At 42.5% G+C, this 24,762-nt stretch overlaps 2 protein-coding genes across 17 annotated transcripts in view; one reads left to right on the forward strand and one right to left on the reverse strand.

Annotated features, from left to right (window-relative positions):
• Positions 1-439, reverse strand: part of Utp18 (UTP18 small subunit (SSU) processome component homolog (yeast)) — a 30,754-nt gene extending 30,315 nt beyond the window's left edge. Inside the window, exon 1 of the mRNA XM_005394109.2 lies at positions 27-439. Within this exon, the coding sequence (XP_005394166.1) occupies positions 27-422 (396 nt within the window). The 5' untranslated portion in view covers positions 423-439. The remainder of the gene's footprint in view (positions 1-26) is intronic.
• A 311-nt stretch (positions 440-750) lies between these two features.
• Positions 751-24,762, forward strand: part of Mbtd1 (mbt domain containing 1) — a 67,541-nt gene continuing 43,529 nt past the window's right edge. For 7 of the 16 annotated variants that reach the window (XM_005394097.1, XM_013519317.1, XM_013519316.1 and 4 more), the window contains exons 1-3: positions 854-1,126; positions 1,744-1,809; positions 5,631-5,729. The gene's annotated coding sequence lies outside the window, so the exon portion shown is untranslated. The other 9 variants (XM_005394096.1, XM_005394095.1, XM_005394098.2 and 6 more) reach the window with 9 other exon arrangements.

A 24,762-nucleotide genomic window follows, 5' to 3' on the forward strand; every position in this document is an offset into this window, starting at 1 on the left:
CCGGCCCGCGCCCAGGCCTCCCTCACCCGCGCGCCCCGCAGCCGCCGCAGCAGCGCGTCCTCGTCGCCCTCGAAGTCGCCGAACACCAGCTCCTCCAGGCACCGCTCCACGGCCGGTTTGTCCTCCTCCAGCGTCAAGCGGTTCTGCAGCCGGAGACGTCGCTCCTCCGCCGTCGCCGCCGCGACTGGGCTCGCAGCGGTCGCCGCGCTCGGCCGGGCCGGCACTGTCCGCTGGGATGAAGGGGCAGCCTTTGGGGGCGGCCCGTCCGACCCCGCTCTGGATCTCCGGTCCGGCTTCATCTGGGCCTGCGGGCCCCGCCTCGCGCCAGCTCTCCGGTCCGGTTTCGTTCGGCTTCTCCGTTCGGGCGGCATCGTTAGGTTTGAGAAGATACGCAGGCGCTCACGTGGAGCCTCACTGCGCATGCGCCAGGGAGCCTCGCTCGCCGCCGCCACTGAAGCCTCAAGGGGCCGGAAGGAGTCTGCGCAGCTTCTGGCCACGTGACCAATACTCACGCGCTACGTCACTCCCACTCCCCTCGCCGGCCCCTCCCCGTGTGGGAGTTCCTCAGGGAGGGCCAATCTTCCGGGTGTAGGGGGCAGCGGCGTGACTGGAGTGGAAAATTTTCCCAACATAACTTCGCAGCCGCAACACATCGAAAGAGAGCGCAAGAAAGCCAGACTACAGACGGGGGCGACTGAAAGGCGACTTGTACTCTTCCTTCTGACTTTTTATCCCCTCGGCTTATCCCGAGCCCGGGTTACTTTTTCCTCCCTTCGCCTTGGTACGGTCCGTAGCGTACGGAGCCTGCAGAGGGTCCCACGCTGGAGGAGAGAGAGGAGGGTATGTAGGGAAGTGGGCCAATCGGGGCGCGGGTCACGGCGCAGGCGCGGTGGGGAGGGAGGGCTATGCTAATGTTGTTGATATCCTGGGGCCACCCGAGTTAAAGGGGGGAAATCCGGGGGCTGCCGCAGCTGCCACCCGTGTGAGCCAAGCCGGGGCCCCCCCTATAGTCGCCGCAGTCCCGGGGAGAGGCGCCTGCCCCCCGCTCGGGGAGGGGGCGCCGCGGGCTCGGGGAGCACGGACAACCCCTACCCATGAGGCCCTGATGGAAAACACAAAGGATCTGGTGAGACCCGAGCGCGGCAGCCGCTTTGTGTGCCAGGCGGGGGGGACGCCTGCAGCTCCCTGATCCCAGCAACCCCGCAGCTCCCTGACCCCGCTGCCCGGCCTGCTTCTCCATCTCACGCCCCCTCCACCTCCGGAACCCCCTCCCCCTACCGGCCGTTAAACGATTCAGGGGTTCCCCTCCCCCCACCCCTCAGCCCCGGACTCGCCAGGGTCTCTCGCTACCCCGCTTCCACTCTGTGAAGGGGAAAAAAAATGGAGCAGAAAGTTTTTCTCGGTGTCCCCCACCCCCGCTCTGGCTCAGGAGAAAGGCTGGATCCGAGACTTTTCCTTTTTTAGCCGCCCAGGGTGGGAAAGTGGAGCCACTTCCCTGGGGGTGGGGATAGGGAGTGGGCAGAGTCGGGGTGCTTGGCTGGACGAGCTGCCCGTCGGGTTGGGGGCCAGCGCCGCGAGGCATTTTGCACGTGGAGGTGGAAATATTGAAAGGGGGCGGGGTGGGCACGTGTGGGAGGGAGAGGTGGGAGTGGTGTTTGGGAAGCAGCCTCCTCGGCGCTGGCTGGGAAGGGCTTCTGCGACCATTGCCTTCTCTTTTGTGAAATAAAAATCCTAACGTTTCAGAGTCGGAAGAGACATTAGAGGTCACCCACCCAAAACAACCGTCCCCTCTGCAGCCTCTGACAAGTGGTAGGTAGTCCCGCCTCTCCTTAACACCCCTGCCAACACTGATCGCTCGCCACGGCTCAGGAAAGCCCCTTGTGTTTTTCAGCGCGTTTGTTGCTTGTCTGCCCTTGTTAGACCCGCAGTCTCATTCACGTCCTGGTTAGGTTGCTCCTTTTTTTTTTTCTTTTACTTCTCAAAATTTTCTCTCACATCCTCCTCACCCACCCACTGCTCATTGGCCTATATTTTGTGGGCCAGGAAAGAACAGCAGGGAAGTGGAGGAAGGAGGGAGGATTTGAAAGATAGTGAAGGCCGGCTGAAAAACTCCGCTGGGTCAATCTCAGAAGTGCCGGCGACCTGGCTAAAGAGGCTTGGAACTGGCCTGCGGGAAGCCAGGGAACTGCAAGCTGAGGGTTTAGGGGCTGTTTTCTGTTAGTGCCCCCCTCTGTGGTTAGAAACCTCAGGAGCATCCGTGTGGTGCAGTCACAAAGCACGTCTGCTTGTTGCCGAAATCAGGGTCCCTAAGGATGCGTAAAATTGCCTCCTGGGGACTGTACTGAAGCTGGTAGAAGCCTCAGCTGGTAGAGGGATGAGCAGAACTCCTACTCTCCCCATCATTTCACCTGTGCTCCTCGCAGACTCCACCCTCTCCGCGGGCCCCTCTTCGTGAAAGCTTTACTTTTTTAACACTGCCTTGTTTTGAGAGTTGGAACTGTCCACAACACTTTAATACCTGCTTAGAGTTTGCAGTATTTCTAATGCTTCCTATATTAATACGTACCAGTATTTATTACTCGGCAGTTCAATTTCAGATAGGTACAGTTACTCAGTGTTTTTCTAATGTGCTCTTTCACTTAGGGATCTGTGCTGCCTGCGATGGTTTCCTTGGCATAAGAATCTTGGGGGCACATATTTTCCTCTTCCTAATATGGTGAAGTGGGAGTACAGACATAATGTAGAAGTAATGCAGCTGGTCTGAAAGCCAGTGAATAAATTTTACCTTAAACGCTCAACCTCCTGTTTAAAATGTTGGACCACAGACATTTTTTCTCCTCTCTCCTGTGATTTAAGAAACTGTTGCTTTGCTCATGTGTGCTTAGGCTGTTATTTTTCATTTGTTTACCTCAACACCAAAGAGTATTTAGAAAGAAAATAGCTGTCTTTTTCTTCACCACCACCTCTGAATAACAAGTAGCTTCTATTTATGTAGAACCCTATACTCAAGGCTTGTGGATACCTTGCAAGTTATGGCAAAATCTGTCTTGAATAAGTATCTGTTTATCGTATCTTACGTTGGAGTATGTTTTTACTAACTTTCTATAAACTTGGATAAGTAATACTTTACCTTAATCTAGTCATTAGAATTTAACATGGAATTAATTTTCAAAAAAAATTTTAGATTTCGAAAAAATTAGGTTGTATAATTGTGTCTTAAGTTTGTTTTTTTTGTTTTTTTTTTGGTTTTTCTCTGGTACCGGAACCGAACTCACGACCTTGCACTTGCCAGGCAGGCGCTTTGCCGCTGAGCTAAACCCCCAGCCCCCTTAAGTTTTAATTATATTTGAGTTCCCAGTCGTTTTCTTGCTTGAGTGTGAATTGTCATGACATAAGTTGACTGACTTTGGGAGGATTCGCGTTATAAACATACTGGACAGGAACAACTGGTTTTATTATTAAAGGAAGACATCGCTTTCTTTTTTATGGCTGGTAATAAGTTGACCTAATTACCTAATTCTGGCTAGGTACTCAGATACTGCCTCTATCTAGTCTCTTAATTATTTTAGAAATCAAAAATAAAAGTTTATTTGAAACTGTTTTAAAACAGAACACAGTAGTCAAAGGTAAAATTATAGTTTATTGGTGAAAAAAGCATATTGTCATAAATAGTAAACTACTGAAAACCAGAAGGTCTCTGTTTTCTGAGTAGCCACGTTCTGAAATTAGAAAAGTCATTATCCTTTGGTTGATCCTTATTTTTCACTCCTTCATTTTTAAATGTTTACTGGATAAGATTTTTTAACTTTTCACATCTGTAATGGAAAGTAAGACAATACATGTCTTAAGTCTCAAGGTTTCAAATCTGAGAGAGAAAATCAAAAGGAGAGTAGAAGAGAAAGGACTTAACACGAGGCTATTCTTAACTGTCCAAGACAATGTTTGATTTTATGTAAAAATTAGAGTGTTTTAGATCTTACTGGTTTTTAATAAATACTTTTTAAAGGATTTTTTTCCCCTTGTAAATTCAGAATTTCTCTTGGTTTGCTGGGATCTTCAAGAAAGATGAAAAGGCAGTAATTCCATTTGAACAGAGCCCACCTGTGGGGTAGGCTGAAGTGACACGATGACAGTGGCACTGGCAGAGAAGGTTGAGGCTGTGATTCTGCCCCTGACTACACCATAGAACTGCAAAACAGGATCCTGTCCCAATCTAGTTCTCTGGTTAGTGTCTATAAGTTAAAACATGGTAGCGCAAGTAAGCACTGGACAAAGCTGGCAAACTGGTTAGGCTCTGGCTCTGCCACCTCCTCACCTATGATCTTAGACAAGTTGCCTAATCTCTTTCAGCTTCATTCTCCTCACCTGAAATACAGGATGAGCATCAGCCCTCTCTCCCTCCTGAGGCATCTATCTGTAAACCTGCACTCAGATGTCAGCTGTTGAGTAAATGATAATTAAAATGTTAAGACGTCCTTCCTGAATCCCTTTTTCTCCTTCTTCACTGTAATATCTAACCCCTGCTCCTAATAAAACTAGTCATATCTAGTATTCATTATTTATTCAGTCTTTATGGCCTAATTATTTGGCCATTTGCAGTTACGTTACAGGGTGAGCCTACTAAGTCTAATACTTTCTGTATTTCTACTTCTTAGATAATGGCTTATATATATTGTTCAATAAATATTGGTTAAATCTCCCATTACTTTACTTTTAGACGTCAAAACTTGCATTTGCTAGTTGCAGATGAATCTGTGTACCAGCGAAATGTCCATCCCCCTTGCGTAGGTATACAGTGGCGCCTCAGTTCAGAAACTTCATTTTTTGCACGATTCTGGTTGCAAATGAATTGCAAACATATATGTACTGTAAGTAATCGTGAAACAAATTCTCCAGCCAGAATCGTGGAAAGAATTAAGTTCATGAACCGGTATACCACCATATGTATGTAACTCAGTTTTAATCAATATTCCAGTTATTATTGTTTGGTGACTTTATATTGTTAGAACACCCAGTTGCAGATATAAGCTGTGTGTGTGTGTGTGTGTGTGTGTGTCTGTGTGTGTCTTTTGTTGGCCGTACTGGAGATAGACCCCAGGGCCTTGTGGTAGACAAGCACTCTAAAGCTAATCTGCATTGCCAGTGTGTTCTTTTTAAAAATACTTGGGGGAGTGGGGAAGTATAGAGCATTTACCTAGTATGTGTGAACCCTGAGTTCAAAACCAGGACTGGGACAAAAAAAGAATGCGAAGAGCATGTCATCATTTGATACCGATGTATTTAAAGATACAGCAAGTTGGCATGACACTGAATAGTGTATCAACTTACATTCTGTATATTAATCTTAATAAGTGTTTGATTTTTCGAGCCATAATTACTACAGATCTAGGTTGAATCTGAGTTCTGTAATTTGGGTTTGAAAATTGACTTGAGCTGAGAGTTTACCTCAGTAGTAGAGCATGTGCTTAACATGCACAAGGCCTGCGTTCAATCTCCAGCACCAAAAAAAGGAAAAGAATAAAAGGTCATTATCATCAATTTTTTTTAAACTAGCCCTAGTAGTATTGATCTTAAAGACTAGATCACTGTGTGTTTCATAATTTTGACATGGTCATCTTATTTTTAATTAGCTCTTCAGGTTCATACTTAAGGAGTCCTAACTTTCTTCTGAAGAACTGAAAGTCCATTCATGTGAACTATTTTATTTTATCATACATCCTTCCTGTGTGGTAAGTGTGTTTTCTTTATTTAGAAGAAAGGGATACTGAGACCCAAGTAATGGTTGCATCTAGAGTTATAACAGAGGTGGAAGCAGAAGTTGGTCCCAAAAATGTAGGAATTTGGATTTATCACTAGCCCAGCTGTGCTTTTCATCCTGGTAGTGGGAGGAAAAGAGCGAAATAGGCCCCTACCTCCTCATTCCAGTCATCAAAGAGAATCTGTTAATTCTTTCTTTGCACATTTTGATCACGTGCATATAACATTCAGATACACGGTTTGAGAAGACACTTTAGTTCAGAGCATCTTGCACTGCCCTGCCGGGTCCTGAATCACTTTGGTCCCCCTCATCCATGCCGTGTACCCGCTTGTTCCTTATTAGCTCTCCAAGTCATCAGATTGACTGGCAAGGCATCACAATCCTTGTGTTCAGACACCCTTATATAGCAGCCTTAAGTCTACATCAGTCACCTCACTTCAGCCCAGCATAGAAAACTTGCATCACCACAGAACAGTTAGTACAGTAGGATAAGATTCTTTGAGAGAGAGCTTTTACTACTGTATATTGTTAAAATGCCATCATTGTTAATCTGTTTATCATAGAATAATACAAAGTAGAAAAAGAAAAACAGCTTATGTATATATCCTTGATTTCAGGCATCCACTGGGAGATTTGGAACATTTCCCTTACCAAAAAAAAAAAAAAGAAAAAAAACAGGACTAGTATTTGTGTTCACAGAAAACCATGCTTAAGACTGTTCATGGTAGCTTTATTCATGAAGTTAAAAAAAAACTGAAGAGAGTAAGAATTAAGTAGTTCATTGAGGTGGGATAATCGGCAATAAAAGCCATGAACCATTCATATGTGTAGTGGTAACATGGGTGAATCTCACATATGCTATGCAGAATAAAAGAAATCAGACACAAAAATGTTAATACATCTTATTCTACTTATATATGATCTTAAAGATGAATTAAACATCTCTAATCTGAAAGTCCAAGATCTGAAGTGCTCCAGCATTCAAAAACTCATGAGTACAAACCTGAGGCTACAAGGGGAAATTCACATCTGGCGTCATGTGATGAGCCAGTAAAAAAACAGGTGCACTAAAGTGACTTTCATGAGTAAAGTATAAATGAAACCTAAATGTATTTTGTGCTTAGGCTTAGGTCTATCTCCAGGAGATAGCTATATGCATATATGCATGCGAATGTTCCAAAATCTGAAACACATTTCCATGCTTTTCAGATGAGGCATAATCACCTGTATCATCTGACCCAGCAGCTGCCATTTTAGGAATGTATCCAAAAAAAACTGAGACTTAGCCTTCTGGTGCAAAGCATTGCATGTGATGGAAACTTATCCTCTGTGTGCATAAGCTGAGGGAGCTCTGGGAGAAGTAAAGGAGTGACCAGGAAAGACACAAAGGAGCTTTTGGGTGTAAAGAAGTCCTGTCTCTTGATAAACATTCCAGAGTGTGCCTCAGTTTTAAATGGCTTAACTGGGGTAAAAGGGGAATGCAAGTAGATTGCAGAATTCCTAAGAATAATGACAATGATAATATAGATTATACTCTGGAATACATTTAAAGCAGTAAGCAGAGGAAAATTCATAGCCCTAAACATCTATATCAGTGAAACTAAATTCTTAACTCAGAAATGAAAACATAGTAGGCCAAAAAATGAACACAGAAAAGGAAATAATAAAGGTAAAAGTAGAAATAAAAGAAAAACTATGTATCTAATTGATGAATCAATCCTGGATCTTTGGGAGAAAATTCACAAAAGAAACTACTAGTTTAGCCAAGGTTGAGAAAAAGAAAAAAAATAAGGCCAAGGGGAATTTGACCTGAAAAAACAAATATTCCCAAGATACCAGAATATAGAACAAGAAAAAAAATTACTTTTATAAAGCAGGAATAATGATTTCTAAACCTGACAAAAAGAGCTCAAAGAAATGAAAATTACAAGAAAACACTACTTAATATTGTTACAAAACCCTAAGTATTATGCAAACCCTTATATCATGTTAAGGAAATACATCTTAATAAAGTGAGTTTATTCTAAGGACACAAGGGTGCTTCCATATTTGGAAATTTATATAATTTATCATATTAATAGGTCCAAAAAGAAAGATTGTAGGTCCTTTAAAAAGTCTGATGAAATTAAAACTTTGAGAAAACAGGAGTGGATAGTACTTCTTTGACATCATTTTACTTTAATAAATAAGTACCCTAATCCTAAAGCCATCATCTTTCCCCACACCCCCAGTGCTGGGAATCAAACCCACACATTAGACACACACTCTACCACTGAGCTACAGCTACAGCCAAAACTAACATCTTCATTAATAGAAACATCAAGCACAGAGAAGGATGCCCTTGAGCCCATACAGATTAAAAAATCAAAAACGATTGCAGGCATAATAATGGAAAAAAGAAGAAATAAAATTTGCTTTGTTGGTGACATGATTATCTGAAAAGTTGATGGCAAAATTATCCTAAAATAATTGAGTGAGGCCAGGCGTGGTGACCTGTGCCTGTGCCTATGATCCCAGCACTGAGAGGCTGAGGCAGGAGGATTGCTGTGAGTTCAAGGCCAGTCTGAGTTACACAGTGAAACCCTGTCTCTAAAAACAGTAATAATTGAGATAGGACATAAAATAACTTGTATGTACATAAAAGCCAGTTGATACAACAAAAAAGAAAATCACATTTACAATTGGAACAACAAGGTACCTTTAATTCCTAAGGGTTCACTTTTTAATAAGAACTGTTAAAAAACCAGGTGTTAGCTGGGCATGGTGGCATGTGCTGGTAATCGCAGCATTCTGAGAAGCTGAGGCAGGAGGATGCAAGTTCCAGCCCAGGCATTTTAGGAATTAGTTGACCTTTGTCTCAAAATTTAAAAAAAGACTGGAGGGGCTTGGGATATAGTTCCGTGGTGGAGTTCTTGCCTTACATGCAGAAAGCCCTGGGTTCAATCCCCAGCACCACTAAATAAATAAAGACTAGAGATGTAACTTGATGTGGAGGTCCTGGGTTCAATCCCCAGTACATGAAATATATATATATACACACACACACATATGTATATGTATGTATATGTATATATATGAAAATCCAGGATAAGCAAATGTAAATATTCCTAAAAGGCACAGATCAGATGGAGAGACATCCACTGTTCTTGGTTGGCATTTCAATATCAAATTGTCATTTCTTTCTAAATTAATAAATTAAATGAAATCTCAGTTAAAAAGAAAAATTTTTTCTTGGTGTAAAGCTGAACTAATAATCCTTACACAGGGCCCATGCTAATCTCTGTATTGCTGGATTTTGATGTATGTACTACCAATGATACACAAATTCTGGAAGCATTGCATTTTTTAAAATAAAGCTAGAAAAATAATAATCCTTAAAGGTATTTTACTGAAAAAGAAATCACTCGACTTATAAAAATTCTCAGAATTGTTACTTTAGGCATACTGTATGTTTAAAACTTTAGCCAGTTAGCCAGACGTGGCGCACACCTGTAATCCCAACACTTGGGAGGCTGGGGCAGGAAGATCATCACCATGTGGTTAGTCTGGGCTACGTAGTTGAAAAACTCGCCTGAACTATATAACAAGAAAAAAAAAATTAAATTTTAGACTATGGGAGAAAAAATAAAATGGATCTTTTGTATACCAGTACTATAGTGGCATTTAATTTATAGTTAATGGCATTAAAATATAATCTTGTGCAATTATAAAATTTTTAATTGTTATATTAAAAATACTAATAAAGACTTACTTAGGGAAGTAAAAGAAGCAAAAATATCAGAGCATTAAAAGATCTTTGAAGTGACTCTAAACGAATAGAAAAATACTCTAGAAAGACTGTAGTTATAAAAGGAGGAAATTGGCACATGGCAGGAGAAACCAATAAAATACAGCCACGTGCCTCATAGCAAGGTGGGGTTTTTTGTTTAGGTTTGCTTTGGTTCTTTGGCAGGCATCCACTCCACCACTGAGCTATAGCTCAGCCATGTGACAATGCTTTAATCAAGGGTGAACCACATATACGACAGAGGTCCCAATAGATTATAGCGGTGCTGAAAACCTCACACTGTCTGTTGACATAACTGTAGCCGTCATGCTGTGGGAGCACAGCATAATACGTGTTTATGGTGATACTGGTGTAAATGAACTTACTGTGCACACACAGTTACATGTAGTACCTAACACTTGACAATAAACGCCTGCGACTGCTTTATGTGTATATTTTTATCATTGTGTTAGTACGTACCCTGACAGCGTGAAGCAGAAGCCATGTTGCCGCAGTAGCAGTCTCACACATCTTGTGTTCACGCTGTCTCGTGATCATTTTATACCCTTGTGTGCATGAGTCCATCTCACATTGGTTCGCTCATCGTGGCCCCTACCATCCACCGCTAATAGAGTGAATTGCCTGGGAACAAAAACTGTTTAAAGACTGCAAAGGTGGAAAATTAGTCATGGTTATTGCTCGCCATTCAGGTGTGTCCCGTTCTACCATAGCCAGAGCTTAAAGAATGAGAACAGAACTGTTCAAGGATCTACTTCACTGAACGCAGCAAGACTAAAATTTGACAGAGGCCGCAACTAGATGTAGAGAAGCATACAGTGACCTGGATTGAAGAGTAGACCCATCAGCCTAGCCCTTCCCCACACCATACGGTCACAGCCACTGCAAAGTTTGTGCCGTTGAAAGAAAAGACTTGATCTGACCACACTGTTGAACTTACTGCCACCTCTGAGTGGTTTGAACAATTGAACTGTTACGCATTCCATGATGTGAAATAGTAGTGAGTCCATAGTGCTGGCATGAAGACACCTGAAGACTTCTGGAAACTACACAAGCTGATTGTAAAGAAAAATTCCTGGCCAGGGAGAACTGGCAGAGCAGTGGGCTGTATGGTACAGCCTAGGTGTGCGGTAAGCTATGCCGTCTAGGCTAGTGTAAGTGCACTGTGTGGTGCTTAACCTATGACACAACCGTTGTAACATGGTATTTCTCGGGTTGTGTCTATCGCTGAGCCTTGAGTATAGTGTAAGGAGAAATGGACACAGCTACATATGAAAACTTAATACAGTACTCCAGAGGGTGAGATGGACATTTTAATAAAGGATATTACAATGTATTGAGGGAAAAGTAATGTTAAGCTGGGTGTGGTGGCACATGCCTGTAATCCCAGCACTCGGGAGGCTGAGGCAGGAGGATCACCGTGAGTTTGAGGCCAGCTTGGGCTACATGGTGAGAACCTGTCTCAAAAACAAATACAGCAACAAAAAAATAATAGTTAGATCCATTCTTAATACCATTTATAAGAAAAACTTCCAAGTGGGTCAAAGATACAAAACCAAACTCCCAAGTACGAGATAAAAATGTGGGTGAATATTTCTGTATTGTGATTAAGGGGAAACTTTGCTGACTCACAGTTGAGGTATAATAGAAAAAAATACTGGCAGTTTATGAATAGAGTTCAGTGGTAGAGTATCCTTAGGATATATAAGGCCCTGGGTTAGACCCCCAGCACCAAAACAAAAAAATTTTGCCACATAAAAATTTTAATTGTGTCCCCAAAACTTAGTGAACAAAATCAAAATTTGCCACATAGAGATAAGGGGTAAATTTAGGATTAATTCCTACTATGAAGATTTTTGGGGTACCAGGGAACATAAACTAAAAACCCTATAAAGATAAAGGGCCAGGGGTAATAATCACACAATGGTGTTTTTAAAAAGCTGAATGTGAAACTGCATTACATTGCACATCCACATCTTGGGCTTTTAATGCCACTCTACTAAAAAAGACCAGATAAGAGTACCTTGGAGAAATTAATTTTAGGGGTATAGCAGTGTAAAGCCTGAAATATATTAATATGCCAGAATGTCAGATAGTGCCCCCAAATGAATGGGAACATATGAAGAAGACAGGGAACCAGTTCAAGGGGAAACGTGGCCTTACAAGGGATAATTTGAACCTCAACTAAGACAGTGGTGATTGAAATCATTGGAGGTGGGGGTTACCCACACAGTAATGCACATGCAGGTAGGTGAAAGGAGTGATGGCAGTATGTCCTGCTGACTAGGAAAGCGCTGGAGTTGGGAAGCATTTGGTGCCCATCGTGGTAATGTTTGGCCTGGCAAGAGGTATTTACATCCTAAATTAGCATAGCGGTGGATTTCAGTGAGAACATTCCCGTGTTTTACTTATGTCCCCAAGATTGTGAGTTAAAAGGAAGAATGAGGTAAGTATACACTGGAACACAGCTAGACCTTCACAGAGTGAGCCAAACTGCCATGACCAGTGAGGTGCAGGTAGACACCTTATGCCTCTTGGTACAGAATGCTAAGGACACATCATCACTGAGGCAGCTTTGTGGGAGTACATAGCCTGAAAATAATTTCCAAACTGCAGAAAGTTAAAGACGCAGTATGTAATCATGGGCTGGAAAGATGAGATGCCCTACAGGTGTTTTTGAGTCAGTTGGAATGTAGATGGATGGTAAATTAGAAAAGTATATCGATGGTAACTTCCCTGAAAATAACAACTACACTGTAGTTATAACAGTGTTTTTATTCATAGGAAATTCATGCAGCTTACACTGAGATGGTTCAGAAAAACTATACATTTAAAGAGAATAAATAAATGAAGGCATAATGTCAGTAGTTGGTGAATCTGAATACACAGTTTATTGTTCTGCTCTTCCAGCTTGACATTATTTCCAAATATGAAATTAAAGCCTGGCAAAATGGCACATGCCTATAATCCCAGCACTTGGGAGGCTGAGGCAGGAGGATTGTTGGGAGTTCAAGACCAGCCTGGGCTGCAAAGTGAGCTCAAGGCCAGCCTAACTGCATAGTGAGACCCTGTCTCAAAAAGAAAAGAAGAAAGACTACACGGACATACCACTTTTCAGAATTTCATACACGGGAGCCCTGTCAGTATTGCTGGTACAAATGCAGCTGGTCTTCAGAAGTGAATCTGGTAATATCTAGCAGAAATACATATGCGCACAACTTCCTATCCGGCAGTCAGGCCTCCGAGAGTGCATACTGGAGGGATACTTCTCACAAATGTAAAGATGCTAAGCATAAGTTTATTACAACAAATTTATAATTGCAAAGCCTTGGAAACTAGATGTCCTTACATTTCTGTTCTAAAAGGATAGAGGAATGTAGTGTGTGACATTTTGTGCAAGGAAGGCTGAGGATGATGACAACTTAGCAGGACCCTATCTTAAAAAGGGCTGGGAAGGGGCTGGGGATTTAGCTCAGCGGCACAGCGCCTGCCTGGCAAGCGCAAGGTCGTGAGTTTGATTCCCGGTGCCAGAGGGGGGAAAAAAAAAAAAAGGCTGGGAATGAACCTCAGTGTTCCCTGGATTCAATCCTGATTACAAAAAAAAAGGAAAATAAAACATACAGACGTATTTCAGGGTGAACACACACAGGATGAACCAGTCAGTAATAAAGTTGCCCAGCTACAGGGCAGATGGTAAGATAGAGAAGGAAATTATTTCTATTATGGCCTCTATATATTTTTGGACACATGATAATCTTCTAGGTTAAAAAATGAAATGAATGCAATAAAGATGGTGGAGGAGATTTAAAAACTGAAAATTGGTTTTAAAATCTCAATAACATGACTGGTTAGAGGAGGCAGAAGTAACTCAAATAATGCTTGAACTCTAATGCACAGTCTGGGCAGAGGAGACAACAAAAATCCTGAGCAGTTGCCAGGCGTGGTGGCACACGCCTGTAATCCCAGCACTCGGGAGGCTGAGGCGGGAGAATCGTTGCGAGTTCGAGACCAGCCTGGGCTACAAAGTGAGCTCAAGGCCAGCCTGAACTGCATAGCGAGACCCTGTCTCGAAAAAGAAAAAAAAAAAAATCCTGTTTTGTGTAGCAGTATGCGTGTAATGCTACTTTGACAGTTTAAATATATAAACGGATTGTAGCCACGCATGGCGGTGCAGAACACTCTGGGAGGCTGAGGCAAGACTGGAAGTTGGAGCTCAGCCTGAGGAATTCAGTGAGACTATCTCAGAATGGGGGGAGGGATGTGCTGAGGACGCAGCTCAGTGCAAAGGCCCCAAGTTCAATCCCCAGTACAGGAAAATAAAAAGTTTAAGGATTGTACAAATAAATATGTTGATTTTTGTTGAGGGACAGCATACTTTGGTAAAAGGGAAATGTGGGATGTGGAAAGTTCAAAAACCAATGGAGATAGAAGTGTAAATCCACGGTTTTCTAAAATATTAGTGTATGTATTCTGTCCACTGAAAAGGCACACAGACAGACCCCCATGGCAAAGAGCAGACAGCTCTAATGCTTTCATTTGCACTTAGCATTCCCCATTCACTGTAGCCAAGGCTCTTGTGGATTCTAGGCCCGAGACAAATTTTAGGATAAATCTGGAATGTCTTTTTATTCCAAAAAGTAATGGAATTGCTAAAAATAAAAGGAGGGGAAGGTGCACACCTGTAACCCAGCACTTGAGAAGCTGAGGCACAAGAGTTCTTGTGAGTTTGAGGCCAGCCTATACTACAAAGTGAGACCCTATCTCAAAACTATAAAAGTAGTAATTTTGAAAAGGGAGATGTCTGAGTGACGGATGAGCTGGCTTGCAAGGGCTTTCACTCCCCCAATCTGGGACAGTTTGGGTCCCCCAGAGAAAATGATACTGAATTATACGCCACTGAAAAGTTGAAGTCTGTGAGCTGATAGCCACAGCAAGCAGCAAAGGGGGAAAGGGGCTCACACAGGAGAAGGCTGACTAACAAATACAGAGGCAGTGCTGAGGTTGGAAGAAGACGTAGTTAAAGGTTGTGCAAGAGCCCTGGATGCTCAATCTGGAGTGACATTGTGGTGATCAGAATATTGGAGTGGTTTTTAAAGTGTTTTCCCTATAGATGGGGTATTAGCAGATAGAAAATACTTCGAGTGCCATGGGGAAGCCAGGCCATACCTAACCCAAGTCACCATCACCAGGAGGGACGGATGGCCCATGCGCATCTGGCTCTGCTCCCTGGGAAAGAGCATCAGCTAAACACGGAGTTGCAGGTGTACAGCCTCAATCCAAAGAGAAAAGCTGGGATAAATTCAGTATGAAGAAATTCTCATTGTGGAGAAAAGACCGGAGATACAGCTGAGTGGCACAGCACCTGCCTGGCAAGCGCAGGGTCCAGGGTTCAATTCCTGGTACCAAAGAAAAAAAGAATTCATTTTGGAAAAAAGCAGAAATCTTCAGAAGAGATGATATTCTTGGAGCGAGGGGGGAGGAGCACGGCTCCTATTACTGAAGCATGGGCTACACAGTCACTTCGTTTGGAGGAACACGGTGTGCGAAGGGATAGGAGTCCCTTCACAGGTCTGACAAAGGCCGGCGAACTGTACCATCAAGCTAACAGCAGGCGTGCATGTCAGTCGTAGAAGGCGTCGTCAGTCAAACTGACGCAGCTGCCATGTGACATCTATGGTGCCTCCCAAAGCCAAGCCCAGCCTAGTCGTGAGGAAGCCAGTGTCTCGGGAGAGGTACTCCACAAGAGACCCTGCCTGTGCTTCTCAGACTGTCGGAATCATCAGAAACAGAACCTGAGAGTGTCCCCACAAAGAGGAGCTTTGTGACAGCTTACGTGATGAAGACAGCATGACTACATACAGTGTGGGGTCTTGGGACATTCAGTAAAAATGAAGGAAATCTGATTAAAGTACAAACTTTAGCTAATGGTCATGTGTTTCTTTTGGCCCATTGTAACACGCACACTGTTGGTAATATGGTAGATGAAAGGGGTATTTGGAGCTTGGGGCTGTGTTTTCAGTTTTTCTGTCAATCTATGTTCTTTAAAAAAAAGTCCCCTTTTTTGTTGAAGGAAGGGACTGCATTCTTAAAAGACGTGAAAAGAAAAGACAAAGTTGCCGGGTGTGGTGGCGCATCCCTGTAATCCCGGCACCCTCGGGGACAGAGGCAGGATTGCAAGTTCAAGTCCAGCCTGAGCGAGATCCTGTCTCAAGGGACTAGTGGTGCAGCTCAGTGCAGAGGCCCTGGATACAATCCCCAGCACCATAAAAGAAATACAGGGCTGGGGAGAAAACAAAAGCAGGTCAACATGTCCTTCCAGATGAAAATCAAGAGCAGTGATAAGTGAATGTGTGCTCCTGGCTAAGGAAAAAAGATTCATAAAGGAAACGACTCATAGTTGAGTCGTTTGACAAAACTGGAGTGTGAAGGAGGAGGTTCCATGAATGTATGAGGTTTATGTTAAATTATTTTATGGTAGCTGAGCTGTGATTGCACAAGAGAGCGTCATTATTGGGATGGACACAATGAAGTATGTGGCAGTGGTTCCCAGCTGGGGTAATTCTCTCTCCAGCAGACACTTAGGACTACCTGGAGGTGATTTTGGTTGTCACATCTTGAGACTTGGTTGTCAGTACTTGGGGAGTATTAATCTGCCTTGTGTTTCAAGAGAGTCTCATTACGTAGTCCAAGCTCGTCTTGAATTATGTACTCCAGGTCCCTGAGATCCTCCCGCCTCAGCCTTCTCAGTGCTGCGATAACAGGTATGTGCCACCATGCCTGACAGAGTAGTAGTATCTTACAGTCCACCCACTGAAACATTACAGTCCAAATGTAGGTATTGCCAAGGTTGAGACACTCCCAGCTGGGCTTCCAATGCTAATTTAAGGTAAAAAGGCTTAAAGTATGTAGCTATTTGCCCTTTTCAAAAAGCTTTGCTGTTTTTTAATCTTACTGAGAAATCCTAGAATCCTCTTTTGATGCTTAACGTTCTGTTGTCTCACATTTGTTTCATTTAAATCACTTGTGTTTACATAACAGACAGTGTGTGTTATAAAAAGAGTATGTGTTGCTGCAGTTCGGGCAGTCACTCTACTGTGTTTCCTGCGGAACAGCTTTTGCCTGGAGTTCACAGTTCCCTCATACTTTGTTTGGCCAGTGTCCGACACAAATGTGCCCATGTCTACAGAGCAGCCATCCTCATCCTCTTGCAGTAGTCTCTTGACTTTCAAGCCCTGCTCTCCAGCGACCTACCTGGGACATCCCTTTCACATTGACTTAGAATTCCCTTTGTACTCCGTCCTGGATCCGTGTTGGATCATTTAGTTCCTAATCAACCATCTTCCCCTTTCTGGTTACAACAAACATGAGAATTAAATTTTTTTGAGACATGGCAACTCTGAAAATATTCTACCATTACAGTTGACTGATTATTTGACCAGATAGAGATTTTTTGAAAAAAGCTTAATGAGGTGAAGCATAGTGGTGCATGCCTGCAATGTCAGCTACTGAGGAGGCTGAGTTAGAAGGATGGCAAGTTTAAAGTTAGTCTGAACAATTCAGTGAGATCTTGTCTTAAAAGTAAATTTAAAAGAGTAAATGTGAGGGATTGCACTAGCTGACAGTGAGTGCCTGGGGCTCAGTCATCCCACACAAGAGAGCAATTGGCTGGTGCCATTTTTTTTTTTTTTTTTTTTCTCTTTTTGAGACAGGGTCTCGCTATGCAGTTCAAGCTGGCCTTGAACTCCCTTTGTAGCACAGACTGGCCTCTAACTTGCAACAATCCTTGTGCCTCAGCCTCCCGAGTGCTGGGATTACAGGTGTGCACCACCACGCCCAGCTACTAGCCATCTTTAGAGGGCCCAACTGAGCTCAGAATTCAGAGTGGCTGCTGGCTCCATCTAGCGGCTCCCAGCTGGACTCAGGCCCGCAGAAGGTGTGCTGACAATTGCAGCCTGAATGAGTCTGGTGTTGGCTGGAAGGAGCAGGCTCGCTGAGGTTATCAGCTACACTGCCAGGAAGCTACTGCTGGCTTCCTGGGATAGATCAGCATGGATTGAGACTCAGTCTTCACACGTTTTCTACCAGTGACAGCAGAGACACACCTGGAAGTAGACTTTCTCTTCTCTGATTTGTTTTTTGTTGTGGTGGTATGGTTTTTCGTTCTTGTTTTCTTCTCCTTCATTGTTTGATCTTGTTTTTATATGAGTGTGAACACGGTTTCAGAAAGTGTCTTTGTGGTGGTGGTTCTTTTCTGTTCTTTTTATCTCTTCCTTCTCTTTCCCTGCAGTCTTCTGTACCCCAAAGTTAACATGATTCCCCCTTTGACCTCTAGCCTTCTAATCTCTTCCTCTTCTTCTGTTTTTTCCCCTAACCCTTTTTAAATTTTAACCCCCTGAAGCTAAAATTGATATATTCAAGACATACATACTGCATATAATTTTCTGGTCTGTTTTAGATTTTATTACATAACTACAAATTTTGTTCATAAGGTTAAGGGTATCAAATTAATGCTTACCTCAGTTTGTTATTTTCTAGGCTGTGATTGTTGCTAGTGTTATTGCTGATGGTACCCCTGTAGTCAAAAGGGACATAATTGCTCTAAACAGCTATTCTTCCTGCTATTCCAAGACTGAGATTGACTAAGGGTCATATAAAATACTGTGGCACAGTACCAAAGAACCAGGGCTGGGCCAAACAGGGAGCAACTTCTACAACTCCAAAAAATTGAAGGTGTAGGATCTTGCAACAGACTCAAAACCCATTTTGTAAGAGTTCTAAATACTAGCAATAAAGCAACCCACCATAAGCAGTTTACAAGTATCACCCCAGGAACTAAACTAAGAAAATAAAATGATAAGACACTTAAACAAGATACAACCCCAGACATCCAGTTCACCAAAGGCAAACCCAGGGGGCAATGAGTTGGGACAATCCGAAAGCTACCCGTCTGGCTGCTGAAATAGTAACAACAAAGCAGGGGCTGGGGATTTAGCTCAGCGGCACAGCGCCTGCCTGGCAAGTGCAAGGTTGTGAGTTCGATTCCCGGTACCGGAAAAAAACCAAAAACAAACAAAAAAACAACAAAGCAACTGTGAATGATGTTCTAGAGACAGTCTTATCAGAAATAATTTCTCAGATAACTGCAGAGGTGGTGTCCACAATGAAAAGCATGCTTAGTGACTCTTGAGCAGATACAGACAAAAAATAGAGCTTAAGAAAATTACAAAACCCGTGAATACTCAGCATAGGAAAGAAATGCAATCCATAAGACAGATTCAAGCAGATATTCAGGAGAATAAAAATTCCATTTAAAGTATCTGTGGCAGATTAAGCCAGTGTGAGGAGAGGAGCTCAGATATAGAAGACAGACTTGCAGGTAGTGATCATGAAAAGAAAGATTACTTATAAATGACAAAGGACTATGACAAATCAGTCCAGCAGCTGCTAGATGAGGCAAAGAAGAATAAGATTGATGGAGACAATGAAAAAGCAGAAGATAGCACAAATGATATTAAAAAAAGAAAACTTCACAACATCATGGCAGAAGAGTTCCATGCTAGGGAAAAAAATTGACATACCAACAGATGAGACATAGAACTTCAATTAGCCAGTCAAAAAAAAATTTACAGGGGCTGGGGATTTAGCTCAACCTGCCCAGCAAGCGCAAGGTTGTGAGTTCAATCCCTGGTACCGGGAAAAAAACAAACAAAAGGAAAAAAAATGTACAGCCACACATACCATAATCAAGATTTCACAAATTCAACGCAAGAGTAGAATCTTGAAAGCTCTTAGGGAAAAACAACTCACCTATAAAGGAAAACTCGTCAGAGTCACAGCTGACTTCTCAACACAAACCCTCAAGTCAAAGAGAGCTTGGTGTGAAGCATCTCAAGTTCTAAAGGAAAACAACCTTCAACCCAGATTGTGTACCCTGCAAAACCATCTTTGAAAACCAGTGGAGAAATAAAGATACTTTCATGACAAAGAACATTTGAAGAAATTTATGACCACCAAACCAGCACTCCAAAATGTTTTTGAAGGACATTCTAAAAGGAGATAACAGGGACTACAACTCCTTTGACCCTAACAGAAGGAATCTATGAGGCAAGGCAAACAAACAGAGGGAAAGGGGAGAGAGGCAGCCAACAACTGGAAAATAACATGACAAGGATAAGTCAGTACATATCAGTTGTAACTATCAATGTTAATGGTGTCAGTTCACTAATCAAAAGACAGACTGGCACAGTGGATCAAGAAAGCTGGGAACGGTGACACACACCTGTAATCCCAAGAAAAGACAAAAAAAAAGGATCAAGAAGCAAAAATCTAAATGCATACAAGAAACACATTTAATTCAAAAAGAAAGTCATAGATTGAAAGTTAAAGAATGACAAAACAATACTCCATGCAACAGGATCCCAGAAAAAAGTAAGGCTAGTTATATTTGCAGACAAAGTGGATTTCAAGCCAAGCCTGATTAAGAGTGAAAAAGGTCACCACATCCTTGTAAAGGAAACAGTCCAAGAGAAAGAAATAACAATCAAATATATGTGTGACAAATACCACTACACCCAACTATATAAAACAAATATTAACAGACGTGAGAAATCAAATAACCACTAATATAAAATTGTATTGGAGGGCTCTCAATACCCCACTCACGAAAAGACAGATCAGCCACACAGAAAGTCAACATTGAAGTATCAGAATTGAACCAAACTTTTGAACAGGTGGACTTAGTAGATGTCTACAGAATGTTCCACCCCACAACATCAGAATACACATTCTTTGCAGCTGCGCATGGGATGTTCTCCAAAACAGACCACATGCTAGCTCATAGAACATGCTTAAGTAAATTCAAAGGAATTGAAATTGTCCCTTGCATATTATCAGTCCATACTAACGGAAATTGAGTATCAGTGGCAAAAGAAACCACAAGAACTTCATAAACGCAAGGAAATTAAATAGCACCCTCCTAAACAACCAGTGGGTCACAGATGAAATTAAAGAAGAGATTAGTTTCTACAATTAAATGATAATGACAGTACAAATACTAGATGTTGGGATGCAAGGAAAGCGGTCCTAAGAGGGAAATTTACAGCATTGAGTTCCCATATCAGAAAAACAGAGCAGTGTAGGGGCTGGGAACTGAGCTTAGGGGCAAAGCGCCCGCCTGGCAAGTGCAAGGTTGTGAGTTTGATTCCCAGTACCGGGAAAAAATAAAAAGAAACAATGTAAATAAGCAACTTAGTGATGTACCTCATTTCTAGAAAAAGAAGAACAGGCTAAGCCAAAAGCTCATACAAGGGAGGAAATTATAAAGATCAGAGCAGAAATTAATGCGTTGGAGACTCAGAAAACAGTACAAAGAATCAGTGAATGAAAGAGTTGGTTTTTTAAAAGAATAAATGAAATTGACAAACGCTTATCCAACCTTATCAAAAAAAAAAGATTCAAATCCATGCAAGTAGGAATGAAAAGGGTGAAATCACAACAGACCCTAAAGAAATCCAGAAGATCATCTATACCTACTTTGAAAACTTGTATTCTAATAAGATGAAAAATGCAGAAGAGATGGACAGATTCCTAGACACATATGAATTGCCAAAGCTCAAGAAGATATTAAAAATCTAAGTAAACCAATATCAATGAAATCGAAGATGTTACTAAAAACATACCAACAAAGAAAAGCCCAAGCTCTGACAAATTCACTGCTGAATTCTACAGGAGATTTAGAGAAGACCTAACACCACTACTTCTCAAACTCTTTAATAAAATTGAAAGGGAAGAATACTCTCAAATTCATTCCTGGAAGCAAGCATTACCCTGATTCCAAAACGAGAGAAGGACCCAACTAAGAAAGAGAACCACAGGCCAATCTTCTTAATGAACATAGATGCAAAAATCCTCAGTAAGATACTGGCAAGCAGTGTAGTAAATCATCAAGATTATACAGCATGACCAAGTGGGATTCATCTCAGGGATGCAGGGATGGCTCAACATATGTAAATCAAGGGGCTGGGAATTTAGCTCAGCAGCACAGCACCTGTGTGGCAGGCGCGAGGTCGTGAGTTCAATTCCTGGTACCAGAAAAAAACCAAAAAGAAAAATTGTAACTGCATTGATGAATTAAAGTTACATTTAAAAAGGGGGGGTGCTGGGGATTTAGCTCGGCGGCACAGTGCCTGCCTGGCAAGCACAAGATCGTTGAGTTTGATTCCTGGTACCAGAAGGAAAAAAAAAAACTATGTAAATCAGTAAATATACGCTATATTAACAGAGCAAAGGACAAACATAATCATCTCAGTAGATGCAGAAAAAGCTTCTGACAAAGTCCAGCACCCATTCGTGATAAAAATCCTACAAAAAATTGAAATAGATGATTTTTGTCTCAATCTGATAAAAGCCATCTATGACAAACTAACAGGTAACGTTATACTAAATGGACAAAAACTGAAAGGTTTTACCTCTAAAACCAGAAACGACAAGAATGTCCACTGTCTCCACTGTTACTCACCATAATCCTGCAAACTTTAGGCACAGCAGTTAGACAAGAAGAAGAAATAAAAGGAGTAACAATAGGAAAGGAAGAAGTTAAATTATCATTATTTGCAGATGATATGCTAGTCTCCATAGAAGACCCCAAAGAACTCCACTAAAAAGCTGCTAGATTAAGAGGCAAATTCAGTAGTGTAGCTGGATACAAAGTTAACACTCAAAAATCAATAGCCTTCCTGTACACAAAAAGCAGACTCACTGAGAGAGAAATTAAAAAAACAGCACCTTTCACAATAGCATCCAAAAAAATGAAATAGCAAGGAATCAGTCTAACAAAGGATGAAAGAGACCTCTACATTGAAAATTACAGTACTCGCAAAAAGGAGATTGAAGTAGGTATCAGAAAATGGAAAGATAATCCCTTCCTCTTGTGTAGGAAGAATCAATACAGTGAAAGTGGCCATACTTCCAAAACTGTTATATGTATTTAATGCAATTCCAATGAGAATTCCAACAGCACATCTCACAGAATTAGAGAAAGCAGTCCTAAAATTCATTTGGGACCGGAAGAGACCTAGAATAGCAAAGACAATTCTGGGCAACAAAGGCAAGGCACCAGGGCATCACAATTCCTGGCTTAAAATTATACTCTAAAGGTGCTGTGATAAAACCAGTGTGGTACTGGCAAAAAAAACAGACCTGAAGATCGATGGAACAGATTAGAAGATGCAGAAACAAGTCCACACATACTATGCTCCAAGGGTTCAGTTACCTGTACTGTATCTGTGTTTGTATGTAAAACTGGCAAAGTTAAACTACATATGTAAAATGTAAAGTTTGGTTTTTGTGTGTTTTTTGAGACAAAGTCTCACTTTGTAGAAGAACAAAAAAATAAGAATGGGCGGTACTGGTGCACGCCTATAATCCCAGCACTCCAGAGGCTGAGGCAGGAGAGTTGCTGTGAGTTCCAGGCCAGTCTGGGGTACATAGTGAGTTCAAGGCCAGCCTGAACTGCACAGCAAAACCCTGTCTCAAAAAACAAAACAAATCAAAAAGAATTGTCCCTGGACATGTATTAAACCTTTACATTCTGCCTGTTTTCCATTTTCATGCTTTCCTTTGTGGTGCTTTGGGTGTTCTCTTTAACATTTATCTTCCGTTTCTCTAATTATATTTAACCATGTAAAATACATTGAGCTTATTTAATACCTTTGCTGAGGTGCTAGGGATTTAACTCAAAGCCTCCCCTCCCCCACCCCACCCCGATTTTTTGAGAACATTCCCCCTCCCGTACACCTCCAAGATTACAAGTGCGCCCCACCCCTTCTGGCTTCATTTGTCAACAGTTCATGTATGGTAATATGATCCTGTTCCTGGCAGTCCCAGTGCCTGAAGTATTTGGCATTCTTATCTGTGCTGACACTTGCTGGGGCTGGATTGCTTGTGTTTGATGGTTGATAATAAACTTGATAAAGTCTGTGCATGCTGAAAGGCCTGCGCTGTTTGTTTATATGACATACAGTTGCTCGTCTTGGTGTCAAGGGGCACTAGTAGCCTGCAGCCACTTCAGCTTCTTGCCTTGGGGCCTTGGGGCTTCCCTGACAGCAGGGAGAGTGAATTGCAACCTCTGACTTACTCGAGGGTGCAGGCCAGTGATTACGGAATCCCAGCAGAGCCTCTGCCCGCTGACTGAGCCCTGCAGAAGAGAGCTGTAGTGCAGCATAGTGGTAGAGCAGTTGGGCAGCACCCATGAGGCTCTGGCTTCATCCCCACCACCACAAAATTCAAGTCGTGGCCCCACGTGGTGGCACACACTTAAATCCTAGCACTCAAGAGGCTGAGACAGGAGGATTGCCACAAGTTCAAGAGCAGCCTGGACTACACAGGGAAACCCTGTCTCAAAAAACAAAAATGAGGTCACATAAAAAAGGCTGCTTTGTTGGTACCTTTGCCTGCAGTCAGGGTTTTTCCCACCATGCTGTCACTGGAATCAGCCTCCCTCCGGATTTGGTCTGGTGCTGAACTTTCTAGCTAATTTCCTCCATAGTAAATAAATAGTAACTTTTACATAGAATAAACCATTACATACAACTTACTGGTATTCGCTCCTAATGTGAAGAAAGATACTTTGAGAATATTCCCTATGTGGAATACAGCTTCCCAACAAGTGTGCCTCACACTGTAAGGAGTGTGTCGGAACACTTAGCTCTGTGCTACTTGTGACAGTCCGAGGGCTCGGCAGGGGTGCACCCAGTGGCTTCTTCCCTGTGTGCAACACAGATGAGCATTTCTGTGTGTGGTAGGTCCGTGATGTCATGGTTTGTATCTAGATGTCCCCCAGAGCTTCCCACCTCACAGACAGGCCTTCTGGATTATGCTGACTTGCTGTTAGGAGATGGTCTGGTCAGAAGAGGCAGTCCCTGGGAGTATGGCCTGAGAGGATTTATATCCCTCCCCAGCTCCTCACTTCTGTCTTTCCTTCCTGTCTGCCCTGTGAGCATCTCCTCTGCTATCCCCTTGCCCTGGAGCCAACTGTGGACCAAAATGTGAGCCAAAATAAACCTCTCCTCCTTTAAGATGTGGAAGTTGGATATTTCACCTCAGGGACAAGAAAAGTGATGACAGTTTAGAAGCAGAGAAGTGGGTTGTTCCCAGGTGTCTTTCTGACCATTTGGTTCAGAAGCTTTTGAAACTGGCTAGTGGGAGGAATTCTTGAAGATAC

This window comes from Chinchilla lanigera, unplaced genomic scaffold (assembly GCF_000276665.1).
Source record: "Chinchilla lanigera isolate Chin_1 unplaced genomic scaffold, ChiLan1.0 scaffold00050, whole genome shotgun sequence".
Taxonomy (NCBI): Eukaryota; Metazoa; Chordata; class Mammalia; order Rodentia; family Chinchillidae; genus Chinchilla; species Chinchilla lanigera.